This window comes from Mixophyes fleayi, chromosome 8 (genome assembly GCF_038048845.1).
Source record: "Mixophyes fleayi isolate aMixFle1 chromosome 8, aMixFle1.hap1, whole genome shotgun sequence".
NCBI lineage: Eukaryota > Metazoa > Chordata > Amphibia > Anura > Limnodynastidae > Mixophyes > Mixophyes fleayi.
In genome coordinates, this window is record NC_134409.1 from 26,505,756 (window position 1) to 26,524,449 (window position 18,694).

The 18,694-nt window shown below is 39.7% G+C and overlaps 1 protein-coding gene across 3 annotated transcripts in view; it reads right to left on the minus strand.

Annotated features, from left to right (window-relative positions):
- The window catches only part of ASTN1 (astrotactin 1), a 325,634-nt gene extending 307,359 nt beyond the window's left edge, over positions 1 to 18,275 (minus strand). For 2 of the 3 annotated variants that reach the window (XM_075182195.1, XM_075182194.1), the window contains exon 1: positions 17,130 to 18,275. In XM_075182195.1, the coding sequence (XP_075038296.1) occupies positions 17,130 to 17,403 (274 nt within the window). In that variant the 5' untranslated portion in view covers positions 17,404 to 18,275. The remainder of the gene's footprint in view (positions 1 to 17,129) is intronic. The other variant, XM_075182193.1, reaches the window with a different exon arrangement.
- Between the last annotated feature and the right edge of the window lie 419 nt (positions 18,276 to 18,694).

Here is an 18,694-nt window from a genome sequence, read left to right on the forward strand (position 1 = left end):
AAATGTGAACTCAATAATATGACTGGGTACTGGGAAAATTAAAATAACATCCTCTTATCATTATTATAATAGCTGGGTAGCAGGACTGATAAAATGAGGACCTAAGGCTAGATATGCAAATAAAATAAATCTGTTGGGTAGTTTGGGTAGGTCATCCATCTATAATAATGGTTCAATTGGATTACAACAAATGCCTGATTGATTTCATATCATGCTGGTCCTCTGTTCTAAGAGAGGCAAACTGGAAGACACCAAGTGCAATGTGATCACAGGGCAGCATATTCTGTATGTAAAAGAACCGAAAAAACAGCTTCGAATTAAAGGGAATATACATTTAAAAGTATAATTGTAGAAGCCTTTCACACACTTAAAAATACAACCCAAATGACTATGTTATTCACATATGGCCCATATGTAAGAAACCTGCTGAAATTCAGTGGTTTAACAAAACAGCTCTTTGATAACTATCCCCCCACCCTATGGGGTCGGGGGTGGGGTGGTATTTATTAAAGTGCTGTTTTGTTAAACCGCTGATTTTCAGCAGATTTTTTTTCCGAAACCACATGACTTAGCAAAGGTTCAAACCACTGAAAACCCGCTGGTCTTCAATCCACCAGCTGGTAAAACTATCAGGAAAAAGAAAAGCGAAAGAACTCAAAGTGCAGGCGGCTTGAGCTATCTTGCCTGTCAAGTGTAAAAGAAATTGTGTAAAACAAAAAAAAACCTTCCTCCCTTTCCTAAAAGTCCATTCTGCTTAGCAGTGATGTTTGAACACCGCACATAGGAAGTCTATTCTAAGTGTAATTGGCCCCTCTAGGTACCCTTGACTGGCGCACACCATGGAATGAAAATAAATATTGTGTATGTGTGTGTACATATATATATACATATATATATATATATATATATATGTATATATATATATATATATATATATATATATATATATATATATATATATACTATCTATCTATCCATCTATCTGCCTATCTATCTATCTATCTAACTAGTAATAGAGCCCTTTATAAAGAATTACTAAGAATTGAATTAGCGGTAGGAGGTAGGGGAGGATCACAAACATTCTGCTCCTATGATGCTCTCCCATAGGTTAGAATGACTAACGCCATCAGGGTCAAGCTCTGAAATACTAGGCCTTTTGGAGCTTAAAATATTTGTCCAGACTGCAGTCCCCATTCAGAATGATGGAGACTGCAGTTATCTGTGACAGGTAGCCTAATGCAGCAGATATCTCTGATACCTCCTGTGTTGGGCTTTTGTTAAATAACCAGGATACTAAAATATGCCTAAACGATGCAGAAACAGCCGTTTTGCAATGGTCTAAGCCTTGATAAATAGCATTCCATGATACATACTTTTCTCCTGAGATGACCACAAGTCAGTCTTTTGGCTTTAGTTCCCCCTCTGTAAAGGATTAAACGATCAGCTACAACAGATGGAAGGGTGGATTGCTGCTAATACCGCTTTCATACTGCCGCCCCGGCAATATCCCGGGTTTTTCAAGCCGGGTTTTTGCCGGGGCTCGGAGTGTCCCAGCTCAGAAACACCATTCATACTGCACCTCGGACGCGGGAATTTCCCGGGTTGACCCCATTCATACTGCACAAGTCTGTGCCCTGGCAATTTGTGGGAGTCATCACCAGAGCAGTTTTCATTGGCTGAAAACATTTTTTTTTTTTGTAATAGTCTGCTTTTCTGCTGTTTTGTCCATAAGGATGTGTGAGTGTATCTTATAAGATATTTTAATTTTTTTTGCTCCATTGTATCATTTGTAAACAATCAGACATTACTTCAGTGTTTCCACCAATTCCGTTCTGTACTGCACACCGCTCCGTACTTTACTTTAGTCACCTATGTAAAGTATGTGCGACCTTTCTCTTTCGTTTGTTTCTTATAGTGTGGATGATAGAAGTAGTTGTTTCAGTCCATACTGTTGTTTTCCTCTCGAGTTTTTTTTTCCTGGTTTTATGTATGCAGTTAATGTAAATATTGTGAGCATTACAGGTCAGACAGCCAATCAGCTTGTTTTCTGTGCAACCTGGGTTCATAGTGCAGGCAACCCGGGTCCGACCCGGGAATTACCCCTCGATAAATCCCAGGTTGAAGACCCGGGTTTTTAGACCCGGTATTTTTGACTTGTACCATTCATACTGCACCAAGACCCGGGTCGTTTCAGCTCGCCCCGGCAAAAACCCGGGACTTTGGTGCAGTATGAATGGGGTATAAGTGGGGGAGCCCTGGTCAGACAACAGGAAGACGACTGTCTGGACCTGCAACAATGAGAGAACTGCGGGATGACGAATAGACTATACAGATTGATGATAAGAGAAAGGAGGTGTTGTGATGAGAACTAGTGGTTGCTGGAGCCCTGTGTGACAGGACAACTTCTATACAATGAGAATGCTCAGCCTTTAGAGGTGTCATCTGTCTGACCCAAGATGTCTGTGCCGAGGACACATTATGGACCTATAAATGACCACTAATCTCACATTAAGTACTTAAGAGCAACACAGATTTTGAACAGATAGACGTTGCCACCATGCAAGGTACATGGTGCAAGGGGACTCAATGGCTGATGAGAAGGTCGCCAATAGTCTTGTTTCTTCCGAGTTGAATTCAGTATAAAACAGTAGTGTCTTCCATGACCAATTTGTTCCTTGATTCTCTGTCTATCACTGTAATGTATTTGTACTGTCACTCTGTGAGCGCAAAATACCTTTTATCGTCCAGCTCGCTGACTTCTCAGTCAAAGCAACTGTCCAAGGTGCTGAAAGTCTGTCAGCTCTGAAGAGAACACTATCGCCGGGAGGGAAGGCAGCATCTAAAGTTATCTCTGGGAAGAAATATCTTAACGGGACATCCACTCTTCACCAGAGCTGTCCCAGCAAGATAAATGTCCTCACTCACTTAAAACTATATCTTGTATCGAAACCCGGGGCCACTAATAGTTTAAAAAGATAAAAAGAAAAAAAAGTTAAGTGACAAAAGGATAATTGGCTTTGTCTTACTTATAAAAGGGTACACATGTTGGGGCCTATTTCTGCCGTGATAGAGAATCAGAATTATATGTATCTCTTTGCACTTTTAATTTAATAAAGAAAGCTAAGAGATAACGTTACTTTTACTCCAGATTTATACATGGCGGCTTAAAGAGAAAAGGTCAAATATACAGGGAAACAAAGCAATCCTATCAGAGGCAGAGCTAGCGAGCTGTGGGCCCCGATGTAGCGAGGTGGGTAGGAGGAAACTCCATTATCTCCGTGAGCCCCGGTGCACGGCAGCGTCAATGGCAGATCCGCCACTGATTCCTATATCATACCTGAAAGAGGACCTATAGAAGATTCATCAGTTACCCATAGTAAAAAGTATTTTGTAGTACTCACACAAAGCTAAAATACAGAGAACAATAGCACTCTATCACTGAAGATATTGTAAATAATGAGTCCCAATTCTATTGTAATATATATATACATACACTTGCATAAGTTAAAATAAAACATTAAAATATCACAAATTAAAAAATACACAACAAGAAAAGCACACTTATGTGTAGAGTTATTGTTTGCTGTCAGTCTTCCTGGACATATTTCAAAGGTGCAAATGTGCGCTAAAACTGTAGCCACCAATCAGCACAAGGAAAGCGAGTGTCTGATTGGTGGATATGGTTTGGTGCATTTTGGTGCATATCTGATCAATGATATTAGGAACTATTAAATACTAACAAAATAATAGAATAGGTCATATTTCATATCATCATCAGTTATTTATATAGCACCACTAATTCCACAGCGCTGTACAGAGAACTCACTCACATCAGTCCCTGCCCCATTGGAGCTTGCAGTCTAAATGCCCTAACATACACACAGACAGACACACAGACTAGGGTCAATTTAATAGCAGCCAATTAACCTACCAGTATGTTTTTGGAGTGTGGGAAGACACCGGTGCACCCAGAGGAAACCCACGCAAACACAGGGAGAACATACAAACTCCACACAGATAAGACCATGGTCGGATATCGAACTCATGACCCCAGTGTTGTGAGGCAGAAGTGCTAACCACTAAGCCACCGTGCTACCCAAGTCATATGACATGGAAGCACTGGCATAGTCAAGTATGTATTATATTAAAAGCGAGGTTTTAGGAAGCAATCATGTAAATTAAACCTTTTTTACAGCATGATGAAGTCATTGAAGAAGCACTATAGGAAGATGGGTTGGCAAGGAGAACAAGTTTACAATGAGTCATTAATTGCTGATGACTAAAAGACCCCAGTCCCACCCTTAAATTATTTTAAAATGATTGAGTAAGATCAGTGGCACAGGCCTCCATTCCTCTATGACCAATGACGAAGAATATACTTAAAACATAAGCTGTTAACTAAAAGGAGGCTGAAAATATTGTGAACACTTGGTGTAATTCGGAATTAGGAGCACAGCTGGAACTTCTTATCAGAATGAGATAAGTGCCCGCAGCGGAATTACTATAATAAAAAGCCTTTAGTGAACTTGATCTGTTAAAAAAAATAAATAAAATAAAACCAAATAAAAAAAACAGATGCAGCATTTCTGAAAGCTAACAAACAGGAGACCAATATCATATCAACCAATTAGTCGTCTGCTTCCGTATTCTAAATTGCACAGGAAATATTTGTTACACTCTGATACATATTTATGGGTGCACCACTTTTCATAAGGGAACACTAGTGTGTAACACTTCTCAGAGGAGTAGCAGAAATACAACAAAGAAGTATTCCTAATCTTGTGTAGCTCCGCTTTCATTTAAATGAGGACAAGCTCTTGTTTTTCGCAGGACAGTCCTGATTTTTTGACAGTAAAAGGGACAGAATTTTAGCAAATGGGATGAGATTTCTGTAAAATAGGACAAGCTTTGGCAGCTTGGGGGCACGGCTGTGTAGAATGGTTTCATTGTTTGGATAGATCTGGAACCTTATTTTGTCTAAAATTTTACTTCTGCAATGTTGCTTGGTATAAGAAAGCCAAAGCACAATCATTATCATCTTGGAAATACTCTCCTTAACCTTCATCATCAGTTATTTATATAGCGCCACTAATTCCGCACCGCTGTAAAGAGAACTCACTCACATCAGTCCCTGCTCCATTGGAGCTTACAGTCTAAGTTCCCTAACACACACACACACACACAGACAGAGAGAGAGAATAGGGTAAATTTTGATAGCAGCCAATTAACCTACCAGGTATGTTTTCGGAGTGTGGGAGGAAACCGGAGCACCCAGAGGAAACCCATGCAAACACGGGGAGAACATACAAACTCCACACAGATAAGGCCATGGTCGGGAATCAAACGTATGACCCCAGTGCTAACCACTAGGCCACTGTGCTGCTCCTATAAGAATTTGGAGCTGTGCGTTTAATGGTGGCACCATAGGCACCGATATAGCCAAATTGGTCTTATACCAAATCTGATGTGGGCATATAATAATTGGCATGCTCGAGAATGATGCCATTTATTAGATCATTTGTGTGTGCAGTCGTCAAGTACACTAACAGGCACATGTGTGGTCCACGTGTGCCAAAATTGAAAACAGATTGTGAGACAAGCTCAACTCCGATCGCATCAATTGTAAGCTCATTTTCTATATGGTAGGTATAGAGTTACTGGGCCTGAGTCATTCAGGAAAGTAAGGCAAAAAAAGGAGTAAATGTTCTCCGGGACAAACATTGTTACAATACAAGGGGTGCAAATAAGTTTATTATTTTGCACATAAGATAAATACTGGCTGTATTTTCATCTAGCACACACATACTTGATAGCTTTATTTTTACACTGAAAATTAAACTTGATCTAGGACATGCCCTATCCCAACTGTAAATCTGCCCCCACATTTCAAATTTACCTCCCCCCTCCAATGCAACATGGTTTTGCCCAGGTGCAAAGTTACTCCTTTTTTTATGATTTGCTCTCCTACTCTTGCTTGCAATATTTCAGTCTAGCTTTTTCTCAGTGGAATGAGATACCCAGTAGAATGTCATCCTTATTGTCCTCACTTATGTTTAGAGCCAAGTTGTAAGTGCAAAAAGATGTAAAAGCGACTCTCAGCTTAAATGGCAGTAAGAAAGAAATGTTATACATCAAGGGACAACATGGTGCGTCTGTTAGTGATGTATTTGTGACCTGGTGTGGAGCAGCAATGTCTACAATCTGTGCTCTTCATTATGAAGAATATAGATATAGATAAAGGCTTAAGGATTTCACTCTGACTGTTTAGCTGAAGCCCTGTAGAAATAATTGTGCTGTTTAGCTGCCAGGGGAGCCTGTCTAGCTATCTCATTTAAGTGCTATTTCTGGTTTTCCTAAATGACACCCATTACTGCTTGTCGGCCAAGGTTGCCAACTGATAGATAGCAAAAAAAAAATAATCACATTTTTAGTGAACCCCATGATTAGAATCCCTGAGACACATTGTTGGAGATGATACTTTTACATATAGACATAGGGGTCTATTTATGAAAGGGGGAAGCCTATTTAATCAGAACTGGGGGAGTCAATTTAACTAGAGCTGTGGTGGTCCTCCTTTTGTGAGTGCCATTTCAGGATAGCTATAGCAGAGGAAAGTAATTGAAAATAAAATACTTTATTTAACTGGTCCTAATTGGAATGCTGTCAAAGTAATTATATTTTGTATATTTTATATATCTTTTCATTTCTTATTACAAATGGAACTGGCAAGACTGGTCATGTACGCGCATCTAAGCGATTAGTTAACTCTTACCGCTGACAGCCTGTATTGCTGAGCTAGGTTTTAGTGATAAATTGCAGCAATAGAAAACTAGTCCTATCATTGGTTCATAATAACTAGGCCTGATAATCACCAGTCAGTAAAAAGAGATAGCTGTCAGTATATTTTTAAAGCAAATTGTCATTAGAAAAATATTTCAATTGTTGGCAACCCAGTTGTCTGTGGTCGTCGTACAATTTGGATATGGAGATAAACATTCTTCATTGCAATACAGTTGTTTAGCCTGGAGCTTGACAAATCCCGCCAGTGATTCACTCCCCCATGGAGAACGACCAAATAGCAGAGTGTTTTGAGGAACACAATTTGAATTTTGCACACAGACCAGAAAGAAAGCAAGTTTACAGAGATACATTTGATTTACATACCAATAAAAAAATATATATGTAAAATCTTGATTTTCACCATAAACTCAATATAGAAGTCAACTGCCTGACCTGAAAACACATAATTTAACAGACCATAGAAACAATTATTAAAAATTATATAGTAAGTCTGGGACTAACTACAGATATATCTCTGGAACTATGGACACATGGCCTGATTTTGAGTTAGGAGCAAAGCAAAGAAAAGGAGCAAATTTGCACCCTGGCAAAACCATGTTGCATTAGAGGGGGAGGTAAATTTAAAATGTAGGGATAGATTTATCGGCCTGTCATAGATCAACTTTAATTTCAGTGTAAAAATAAAGCTATCATGCATTTGTGGGCTACATGAAATAAAACAGCCAGTATATTCCTTGTGTGCAAAAAAATAAGTAAAAAAAAAATAAGTCAATTTGTACCCCTTGCATTGTAACATAGTTTGTCCAGGTGCAAACTTGTTCCTTTTCTTTTCTTTGCTTTGCTCCATACTCAAAATCAGGCCCACAGTGTATACCTGACAAATATAAGTCGCATGCAAAAAAACATTAAAGAAGTCCTCCAACGTTTGTAAGTGTAAAAAAACAAACAAACAGGATTTTCTATGCTCTCTTCTGAGCAGGGGAACATATAAAAATAATACACTCTATTTGCAAATAGTGACTTGAACCGGGAGGTTGCCCTGCTCTCCCAGGAGGTCTCCCAGAAATTCGGGAGCCTCCCGGACATTCCGGGAGAGTAGGCAACTTATCCGTTAAAGAAAAGCAGCTAATGAATCTCTAGAGACTGAAGTGTCTTTTACATTTCTGTCGCCATTACTGAAGTCATGTTGTCTTACCTGTCAGTCTTTGATTAAATCTCGGTCTCCATGAAAATGGCCACCTCCACAGGCATCAATACATGGACATAGGACACAATTTCTGAACTGTGTCATCATGCCACAGATGGCGAAGCCAACCACTTCTTGTACTGGCTCAGCATCAGGGAGAATGCCAGACTCTTCAGGGAGTGAGGGAGATCACCCCTATTTCAGGGAGTCTTCCTGACATTCAGGGAGAGTTGGCAAGTATGCATGGTTCCCCATATCTGCATATAGGGTGTGCTTTTCTATGCTTTATCTAGAGCACAAGGGTCATCTAAAAACACTGTTCTGTTTACACTTACATAGTGCACTAAGTACTATGTACAAAACCTTTTATTTCGGATCTTCTTTACATTTAATGGAATTTAATGGCTTCCAAAAAGTTGGTTTTCCTCTACAAACAGCACTGCAGACATTAATTTGCTTTACTTCTAACTGAAAATCAGTCCCTGTGTCCATAGTTCCAGAGATATATCTGTGGTTAGTCCTACACTTACTATATCATTTTTAATAATTGTCTCTATGGTCTGTTAAATTATGTGTTTTCAGGTCAGGCAGTTGACTCCTGTATTGAGTTTATGGGGAAACTCAAGATTTTACATATATATTTTTTATTAGTATGTAAATCAACTGCCTTTCTGTGAACTTGTTTTCTTCCTGGTCTGTGTGCAAAATTCAAATTGTGTTCCTCAAACACTCTGCTATCTGGTCGATCTGCATGGGGGGATGAATCACTGGCGGGATTGGTCAAGCTCCAGGCTAAACAACTGTATTGCAATAAAGAATGTCTATCTCCATATCCAAATTGTATGATGACCACAAATTGAAATATTCTTCTAATGACAATTTCTTTCAAAAATGTACTGACAGCTATTTCTTTTTACTAACTAGTAAATATCAGGCCTATTTGTTATGAAGCAATGACAGGACTAGGTTTCTATCGCTGCAACTTATCACTAAAACCTAGCTCAACGATACAGGCTGGTAGCAGTAAGAATTAACTAATAGCTTAGCCGGGCCAGTCTGAGGAATTCTGCGGATACATGACTGGTCTGTTGTGAATAACATGAGCAGATCTTAGACAAAATTACTGCCAAACTTCCATTCTGCTTTCTCTGATTTTACACTTTTTCCATGGTCCTCTTATAATGGATTATCCATTTCAATAGGCCTGTTTCCCTGATTTGACTGCATTTTACACCACATTGTGTATTACTAGTTTGAACTCTTGAAGTTAACAATAGAGTGAGTATGATTAAAGAAAAAAGGTTATAGCATTAAACTATACATTTAATATACAGAACTACATAGGTTTTGTCGGTGAAGGCAAAGATAAAGATAGGCTGATATTTTATTTTACAGTTCCGACCTTGGCTCTATTTGTGTTTATAGTTTATAGGCCTGATTCATCAAGGAACGCGAAACAAATGTGTTGTGTGGTTGTAAGGATACGTCTGTGTATGAATAGCGGTCTAGGTCCGCTCTGCTCTAACAGACAATACATTGCAGGATACAACAACAATCAAGTTCTAGGATATATGGTGCAAACACTCACATGCAGCCTTCAACTCAAACAATCTCATCCACAAACTATCCCCAAATAAAGCACAATATTACAATAGAGAAGAACTCCGCGCTAGTGACTGGTGAATACAATTTCTTTCTACTATATACACTGCAGGATACATCCAATACATATATGGAATATAAAATCCCAAAAGAACGCACAGAAAAACAACAACTCTTGAATTAATGATACCTGTTAATATTATAATCATTAAAGACAAAACACTTAAAAATAAAAACATTTTTTTTAATTCTTCCAATAAATACATTTATTAGGATGTTATTAATGTCTACTGTAAATAAAATACATTGTTACAGTTGCTCCTGATTGCAAACACATGTTCTAGCTGCATACACAACCATCATCTCTGGCGATCGGCACTTACACCTGACCTGTTGCTGGTGCAAGTGATATGACAGAAACACACGCACCTTTGAGATGCCCAAAGCTTTAATTGGACGCTGCTGCATGCGCTTAAGCTTGGCACGCCCTTACTGTACATTGACTACGTGCATACAGCCAGTCCCCTCCCCTTTCCACCAATAAAATTGAAGGCTGTAGTAAGTTTCCTTTGCGCTTGAGGATGAATTGGACGCTGCTGTGCTCTCCAGTCTACGGTTCCTTTCTGGGCATGCACAGTGCAATTGTATGCCAAATAAACCACATACCAGCATTTACGTGTCTTAATGAAACAGGCCCTATATGTTGTCCCCATAATTGCGCGGGTTTGCGCCGAGTGCTCTCTTTTCCTCCTACACTCCAAATCATACTGATAGGTTAAGTGGCTTCAAATAAAAGGGACCCTATGCTGTGTGTGTGGTAAATAATTTAGGGCCTGATTCATTAAGGATCTTAACTTAAGAAACTTCTTATTTCAGTCTCCTGGACAAAACCATGTTACAATGCAAGGGGTGCAAATTAGTATTCTGTTTTGCACATAAGTAAAATACTGACTGTTTTTTATGTAGCACACAAATATCAACTTTAATTTTCAGTGTACAAATAAGCTATCAAGTATTTGTGTACTACATGAAGTTTCTTAAGTTAAGATCCTTAATGAATCAGGGCCTTAGATTGTAAGTTCCATTATGTAAATGATTACACATCCTCTGTACAGTAATATGATTGTGCTATATAAATAAATGATAATAATAATAATAATACTGGACACAAAAGGGTTTTTTTAGAACATCCACAATGTATAAACATTTTACATGATGGACCAAACAATGAACTATCACTGCATTTTTTTCTTATTCTATTTCACATTTTTATCCTTATTCATTGTATTTCTTTTCCTCATTCTACACCAGTTTTTCCTGGTACCTCGAGAAAAAAGCAAATAAAATGAGGGTCTTGGATGTTTCAGGTCTGTCTACAAATGTGGAGCCAGGGCAGGCTGGGATGGGGGGCAGGGGACATCTGCTCCCCGAAGTGGTCACATATGGGCTTCCTTGGTCTGGGTCACTGGGTCACCTGCATGTTTGTCCTTTAAAGTGTTCCTGAATGTTCCTGATTAGGCTCCTGATAGAGTAGAGTCTTCCCCCCCGAGCTAAAATGTGTCAGCCCTCCCCTGGGTGGAGCTACTGATGATCTGGGAGTGGCCAACATGGTTGTGGTCCTGTGTAATAGTACAAAGAGTAAAGTTATGTTTATTTTAATTACAAAATCCTAATTAAACGATGTATGGAAAAATGAAGCACCTATACATAAAAAGGAAAAATTTAACTTGCAAATTAATTTTTGTGAGCACTACATAGCAGAAGCCGTCTTGACTTTCAGAGCAGTGGGCTCTATTTATTAAAGGATGAAAAGCTCTATCTCTGGCAACAATTGGTGTTTTCATCAGAATTAGTGCATGGCCCTATACATCTTGGGGTCCCTCAGCTGTATTATTCACTGGGTCTCACCGGCAAAATCTTCCCCATGCAGAAGATGGGAGAACAGAGTAAAGGATGTCAAAAACAGAGCAAAATAAAAAATTGAGAATTAATCCTTTATTATTTGAATTGGGAATACTTTAAAACAACTCTAAATTTATTTTTAATTTTTTTTTTTTTATGAAATGAAATTAGTTGGCAAAGTCTAGGCTTTCTGTTCCATTGGGTAGTCGAGTCAGGCCACGCGTGCACTGATCCACTGAGACTGGCCCGGCAAAACGCTAAGTTAACCCTTTCAGCTCCAGGCTAGTATTGGCGCTGACAGTGGAGTATTGCTCAGCTGCCTTGGTGATATGCTAATGGTAAAGGTGATTATTCTATAGCCGCATTTGCATTTTCATAAATAGAGCCACCGGTGTCTTATAGACCTAACATGCTACGCCATGCATCCTTCACTTGCTTTATCTTCTGCTAGTAGAGAAAACTAATTTGCATAGACACTCAAGGTTAGATTTATCAGACCTTCTAAAACGGAAAAGTGAAGGTGTTGCCCGAAGCAACCAATCACATTCTAGCTATCAGTTACTAGAATGTACTATACAAAATGCCAGTTAGAATCAGACTGGTTGCTATGGGCAACAACACCTCCACTTTTCCTTTTTAGAATGATTGATTAATCTATTCCTCAGTGATTTAATGTGCTTGAAATATGTAGGCCAAGCATACCTGTAGGCAGCATGCATGATATCGGAACTTCTGTTTTCATAATAGAGCAGAGATCAAAGCGACAGCCAAGACATAATATTCAGTTACTTGTAGATGAGCCAGGCCTGTCCCTTCCGCTCATGAAAGAAGCACAGTATGATGCTGATTATCCCCCCCCCCAAATGCTTTTCTGTTTTCTGGCAGGAACAGACAAATGGTTTGTGGGCTATTTCTTTCAATGTGGAGGAGTTTGCAACTCTATTGAGGTAAAGTCCCTGAGATTTTTCATCCAAGCGTTTCTAAATGCGAAAAAACACACACACACCCCTGCAATATAACCACAGAAGAACTGAAACAGTGTGTGTGCATCACCTATATGCGACAAGAACCCTAGACCAAGATGGCTGGACAAGCTGTTGGTGGGTCACTTTGGTAGGGTGTTTTTGGGTGACGGCCTTACCCCTTGTAAAGTGATAACCTTGCCACCTCCGTACATGGCATCCGTTATAAACTGTTTCCAGTTGGAAAAGAATTGTGACAAATAGATGTTGATGTGCATCAGGTGTAATTGATCATTTGACCTGATATTCAGTTATACTCTGAACACCAATATTCATACACAATCAAGGTGATCTCATAGGCAAACTGAGGGGGGGGGGGGGTTGGGGGTCCTAGTGCCTGGAAACCCCCCTCCAAGTCTGGGGCACTGTATAAATGAGGTGGCTGGACCCTGCCCCTGCTTCACACAGCTCTGCTTAAAAAGGGAGAGCTACGTGCACCTAACAGTAGTCCACGCAGCATTGCCCATGTATATTATGGGGATAGGAAGAGTTGGAGAGCAGCCAAGCACTGTCTAAAATTATAGCTCTGCCCCCATGCATGCTGGTCACGCCCACTGGCGGCATGGTGTGGAAACCCCCTCTACAAATCCTGCGCCTGCCCCTGGATCTCTACAAGAATACTGAGAACACTTCTATACCTACACAACTTAAAATGATGTTTGCAAATGATTAACATCACATGCCATGTTTATGATTATTTCCTTCCCAATTCTACAGTATTTTACTTTTTCTATACAGTTATGCCCTACAACATAATGGTTAACTATATTGGATGTCAAAGGGACCTCAGAGCCTTGAACAATTGTAACGATTTCCAACATAGTTAGTTATCCATTCAACGTATCACATATATATTTTTATATTTATTTATTTTTTAAATGTTTTGTGATATTTTTAATTACAAAAGTATTCCACAATGATATTTGCTCACTGTATAACAGGTGTGTAAATATTTCCATTTTTTTATTTATTTTTTTACAAGCTCTTGAACATTCTTTCATTAATTCATGTTTGTTGTTATCTATTGGGCTAGTATTGACATTATTTGTTCATACAATAAAGTTGGTCCCTTGTGGCTAGATTTAAACAGTGGGTTTGAAAAAGTGAAGATGTTGCCTATAGCAACCAATCAGATCCTAGCTTTCATTTATTTAATGCATTCTACCAAATGACAGCTAGAATCTGATTGGTTGCTATAGGCAACATCTCCACTTTTTCAAACCAGCAGTTTAGTAAATATACCCCTTAGTGTTTGGAGAAAGCTCCTCAAAGATCATGGTAGCGTAACATATTTTGGCAGCGTGCAAACTGATCACTGAAATACTTTGGCTATCATGTCCCTACTTTTAAGACAAGAAGAGAGCCATATAATGCCTTAAACAGTGCTGTTTTGCTCAGGTGCTATGATTGGGACACGGGAAGCCTTGCTGGTAAATCTGGCTTGGTTTATATGTGGCCATGAGGGGTCTAGTCTCCCTATGAGGAATGTCTGGGGCAGAGAAGATCAATGTCTTGCCCTTGTATTACACTTATGTAGGTGTTCTACATGAGCTCTTACTCGGAATGTATAAATGTGACCGGTAATACAGGTGCTATATTTTTTAGCTATGTATAACCCAATATAGGGCTTTACAAATTCAGATTTCACTTGCTGTCACATCATACAAGGAAACATTTAAGTTTAGGCTATCATATATTAATGTATAATCCCAGGAAGAACCTGCAATTATTAGTAGCAAGGCAGGGGTGCAGCCAGGGGGGGTTTCTGGTTCTCCAGAAACCCCTCCCCTCGCGAAGAAGAGGGGTCTTAAACAGTGCCCCTACATAGCAGCACTGTACTGTACAGCAGCCGCGGGGCTGTCAAAGAAGCGTCCGCGGCGGCTGCTGTATTGTCCTCCGTGGACGCTTCATTTGACAGCGCCGTGGCTGCTGTACAATACCAGCGCCGCCGAAATGCGCAGCAGCTCTCTCTATATATTTTTTTTCCGGGGAGGAAACCCCCCTTAAAAATCTGCGTGCGCCCCTGCAAGGTTTGTTATAACCAGTAGCGTGGACAAAATGATATTGTATTTTCAATACCAAAAAGTTTTTGCTAATTTAAACAACAGTAAAGTCAAACTAAAGTGTTCCTGTCACTCAGTTTTGAAAAAAAGTGGATATAATTACACATTAATGGTGCAGCCTGAGTAAAAGCTAATTGCAGTGTACGGATACGTAAGACACATTGTCATTCCAAAATCAGCTATAAAATTGTGCCCCTTCCATGCAGTCTCATAAATTCCTTAGACTTTATTTAAATAAGCTGCTGTTGTGGGCAGAACTTTCCTGTGACACTAGCATCATGTGATCATTTAAACCCAATGTACTGAAAGCTGGCAGGTTGATGATGTCACAGGATGTTTCCTGTGAGCACAGTAAGCATGTCAGTAATAGGGGCTGTTCACATTCTCCATAATACCCAATGAATATTCGTAGCCGCGCCAGACGATAGCTAACTTCATGCAGACATGAATCAACTACGTAGCTGTAACCACACAGTAAAGGTAAACACATGTTTAGTTATAGTGTTCGGATATATGTTTAAAGAGCGATGGGATCATACAAAAAGAAATGTCTGGTCCTAAAACCAAGGTACCCTTACAGGGATTTCCCACTTGTGTCTAGGTGACAGGTAGACTTTAAAATGTCAGTTTCATTGACTCAATATAGAAAGGTGACTTGTAACTTTCACATGTACGCCTTCCCACAACATAACATTTCAGATGTTTGACATATTTACATTTATTGGCAAACTATTGCTCTCTGTTACCCATTTTCGACTCAGATTGGTCACCGTACAGCAGGGCCGTAACTAGGGCTGTGCGACAGGGGAGACCGCCCAGGGCGCAACGCTGAAGGAGGGCGCAATTTAGGAATATTTTAGGTTAATTTGGTTAGAATTGAGGGCTAGGGGGGGCGGCATTTGTCTTTGTCGCTCAGGGCGCTTAGAAATTCTAAGTGACCTTTAATAGGTATAAAATAAATTGTTTCCTATAATGTGCATAAGAAACAATTAAACCCCATGCTCACCAAGTTTGTTTCAAATATCTTTAGTTATCGGTAAACTCCTAAAACTTTTAAGTAATGTATATACCTGTAAAACTATATCGGAAGCTATTTTATGTAAGGCAACTTGCAATTTAAAATTAGTTCTAACTCAAAAGTTAATTCCACCTTCAGACATCTTTAATATAATGCTTTTTAGATGACTTCTTGCAACTTTCTCCAAATACATTTCTTTTATCTTTCTGATTCATTCCAAGTTTTTTCTCTACAGCATTTATATAATCTAAGCAGAGTTATTTATATATGATGCCCTTGAATATGGCACATAACTGCTCTGTTGGCAGATTTGTATCTAAAGCATAGAGCAGAACTGATCTGTTCCATATCAAAGTGCAACAAAATAAACAGCTTTGGATTTCTTAAATATTGAGGCTTTGGCTGAAAAAACACAAGGAAAAGCCATAAAGTAAAAGGAATGCATAAACCTACAAAATAAAGTCGTTTGACGGTGGAACTCCCAATTAATATGAATTCCTAAATCTTCAATGGGTCTGCCAAAACAGAACAACAAATAGGTTTTCTTAAATATCAATAGAGCAATCAGTCCTATTTGACACACAACACAAACAAGTATTTTTTAGATCACAAAAGATGCAAATATATAGATATGAAGGAAACTATGTAATAAGCTCAGACTATTACTGCTTCGGACTACTCTGGGTCAGCCTCTTAAATGTCACCTACCTGGATGCAATAGGAACACAACTGTCACAATTGTACCTCCAATCCTAAAAGTTATATTTTGAAAGACAGCAAGTGAACTCCTAAGACATCTCACCATTAATGAGTGAGATATTTGGCCCAATACAAAATGACCTGAGTCACTAATTGATCCTCATAGATTAAATAAAATGCATTAGAGCTGTGTGTGACTCTGACCAGGGCATATATTATTTAGCCAATCTTTGCTCAATTGATCAGAAGATTTTCCATGTAACCTCTAGCCTGTTACCACTGTGCTGGTAGAGGACAGATTTTGGGATAAGAAGATCAGATGAACATTTAAAGTTGACATTCTTCTCTCTGACTGCTGAACCAAGTTCTCACATCAATCGACTCAATTTAACAATTCTGCCTTTGGTCAGATCAGATAGAGCTCAGGATTTGGAGAGATGCGCCTCTCTTCTTTTGAAGTGTCAGGCTGCTCATGCACAGATGCATCAACTTACAGTACAATGCCTGTCTATGGTATTGCTAATTTGTTTTAATTAACCATTTGCAAAGTGACAGTGAATGCAGGGAGCTGACTTTCTGCAGAGTTGACACAGACACACTTTAGGACATTCCATTAAATGCTATCTGTATATGGCAGGAATAATGGCTTAAATAAAATGCGATGTGTTTATGAATGCAGAATTTGCATCCTGTAGGCCCTTGTTAAGTACAGTACCTACAGTATACATATCACTGTTTATGATGAATGATCCTCTGCAACACACAACATAGGTCATGTGAGTTACTGAAGAGGGAGTTTGTTATGAGCAAGGTGATAGGATGCGGGATGCACTCACCCAACACAAAGTAAGGTAGTTCTGTGTTCTCCAGGTCATCGGCTACTGCGATCTCCCCGGGGAAGTCATTTCGGACAGAGAACAGAAGCTTGGGCTCAGAGGCAGAGGGGCTGTGCATGATGCTGAGGTCGTTCTCCCGGAGGAAGGGGAGAGCTGAGACTGTGATGCTCTTCATCTTACACTCAAGCTCCCTGGAAGAATCCTCCTCTCCACCACTTCTGGATATGAAGAGGGAACCGGCTAGCAGCACCCATAAAGCACCGGCAGAAGCCATCTTTAGTCTTCCAACACTTCCTCCTGTATATGTCTCCAAGCTGCAGACACACAGAATCTACAGTAGCTGACCACACAAGGTTGCACTCAGTGATCTCACATACAGTACACACTTCACCCACACTGGCTGCAGATATACACAAAGGTAGGGTCAACTTACACAGCGCAGGTTAGAAGTGCGCTCAAAGACGCACAGACTGTCCATGCACGCACGCGTGTTTCACTGTTATCCCTGCTACAGATGTGCAGACACTTCTCATCCTACCTGCCAAACATCAATCATCTGCATGACACTCATTATACAAAAACTCCCCTTGTCTTTTGCCTTTGTGTCAGCAAGAGCAAACCCATCTGATTATTCATTAATTCTTAGAAGTACACAAACGCACGCTGTATCCCCACAGAGGGCACATAAAATACACTGCAGGCACAAACACACCGACACACGTCTCCTTCCTACCTGACAGCTTGTGTAACCCTTCACTGCAGAAATTCCCTCAGTACACACGCATGTCCAAAATATGTCCCTTTAACTCCTCTCTGCACCTACAAAGCATAGAGACGCACAGTAACACATCCTAAGCCACATCTGCCTATCACCTCTGCCCATCTGTCTTCCTTTCTATTTCTTCCCTCCTCTCCCTTATCCTTCCCCTCCCTCACTCTGCCTTTCTTCCTAGCTTCCCGTCTCTCCTTTATTCGGGTGAAGGAAGAAAGCCATTTTTTTCCCAGGGCACAGCAACAAGAAGCGGTTCAGTGCAATGAGGACCCTGAGCCCGGCTGTAATTTCTTTTGTCTGTAGGCAGTGGGGATTGGAGGGAGATGAAAGAAGGATGAGATAGAAGAGAGGTGGAAGGAGGAGATGGATGCGAGAGGGAGGGATGAATGGAGCGTGCTTGGAGTGACTATTTATGCAGCATAATCCTGCCTCTTACAAGGGATGCTGAATTCCAAGTACTAACCCAAATGCAAGGGGGGAAACTAATTCTACCTTCACACTTTTTCTTCATCTTTTTGTTTTTTTTGTTTACCAAGGCTGAATGTTTTCATGACAATCAACTTTAATGTGCATCCCTAGACAACTTGTATCACATCAGAGTCCCACTCGCAGTCTAATATTACCTGTTATTGATTCACTGTTTGCCATAATTTAGCTCTATGCAGTTACTGCATATAAAATGTTACATACAAGGTTACAAAGTATCAGTTAAGTCAATAACCACATATCTTTTTGCAAACAATTAAAGACATAGAAAATTTAGTGTCCACATTTCAGATATTCTCCATCAGTG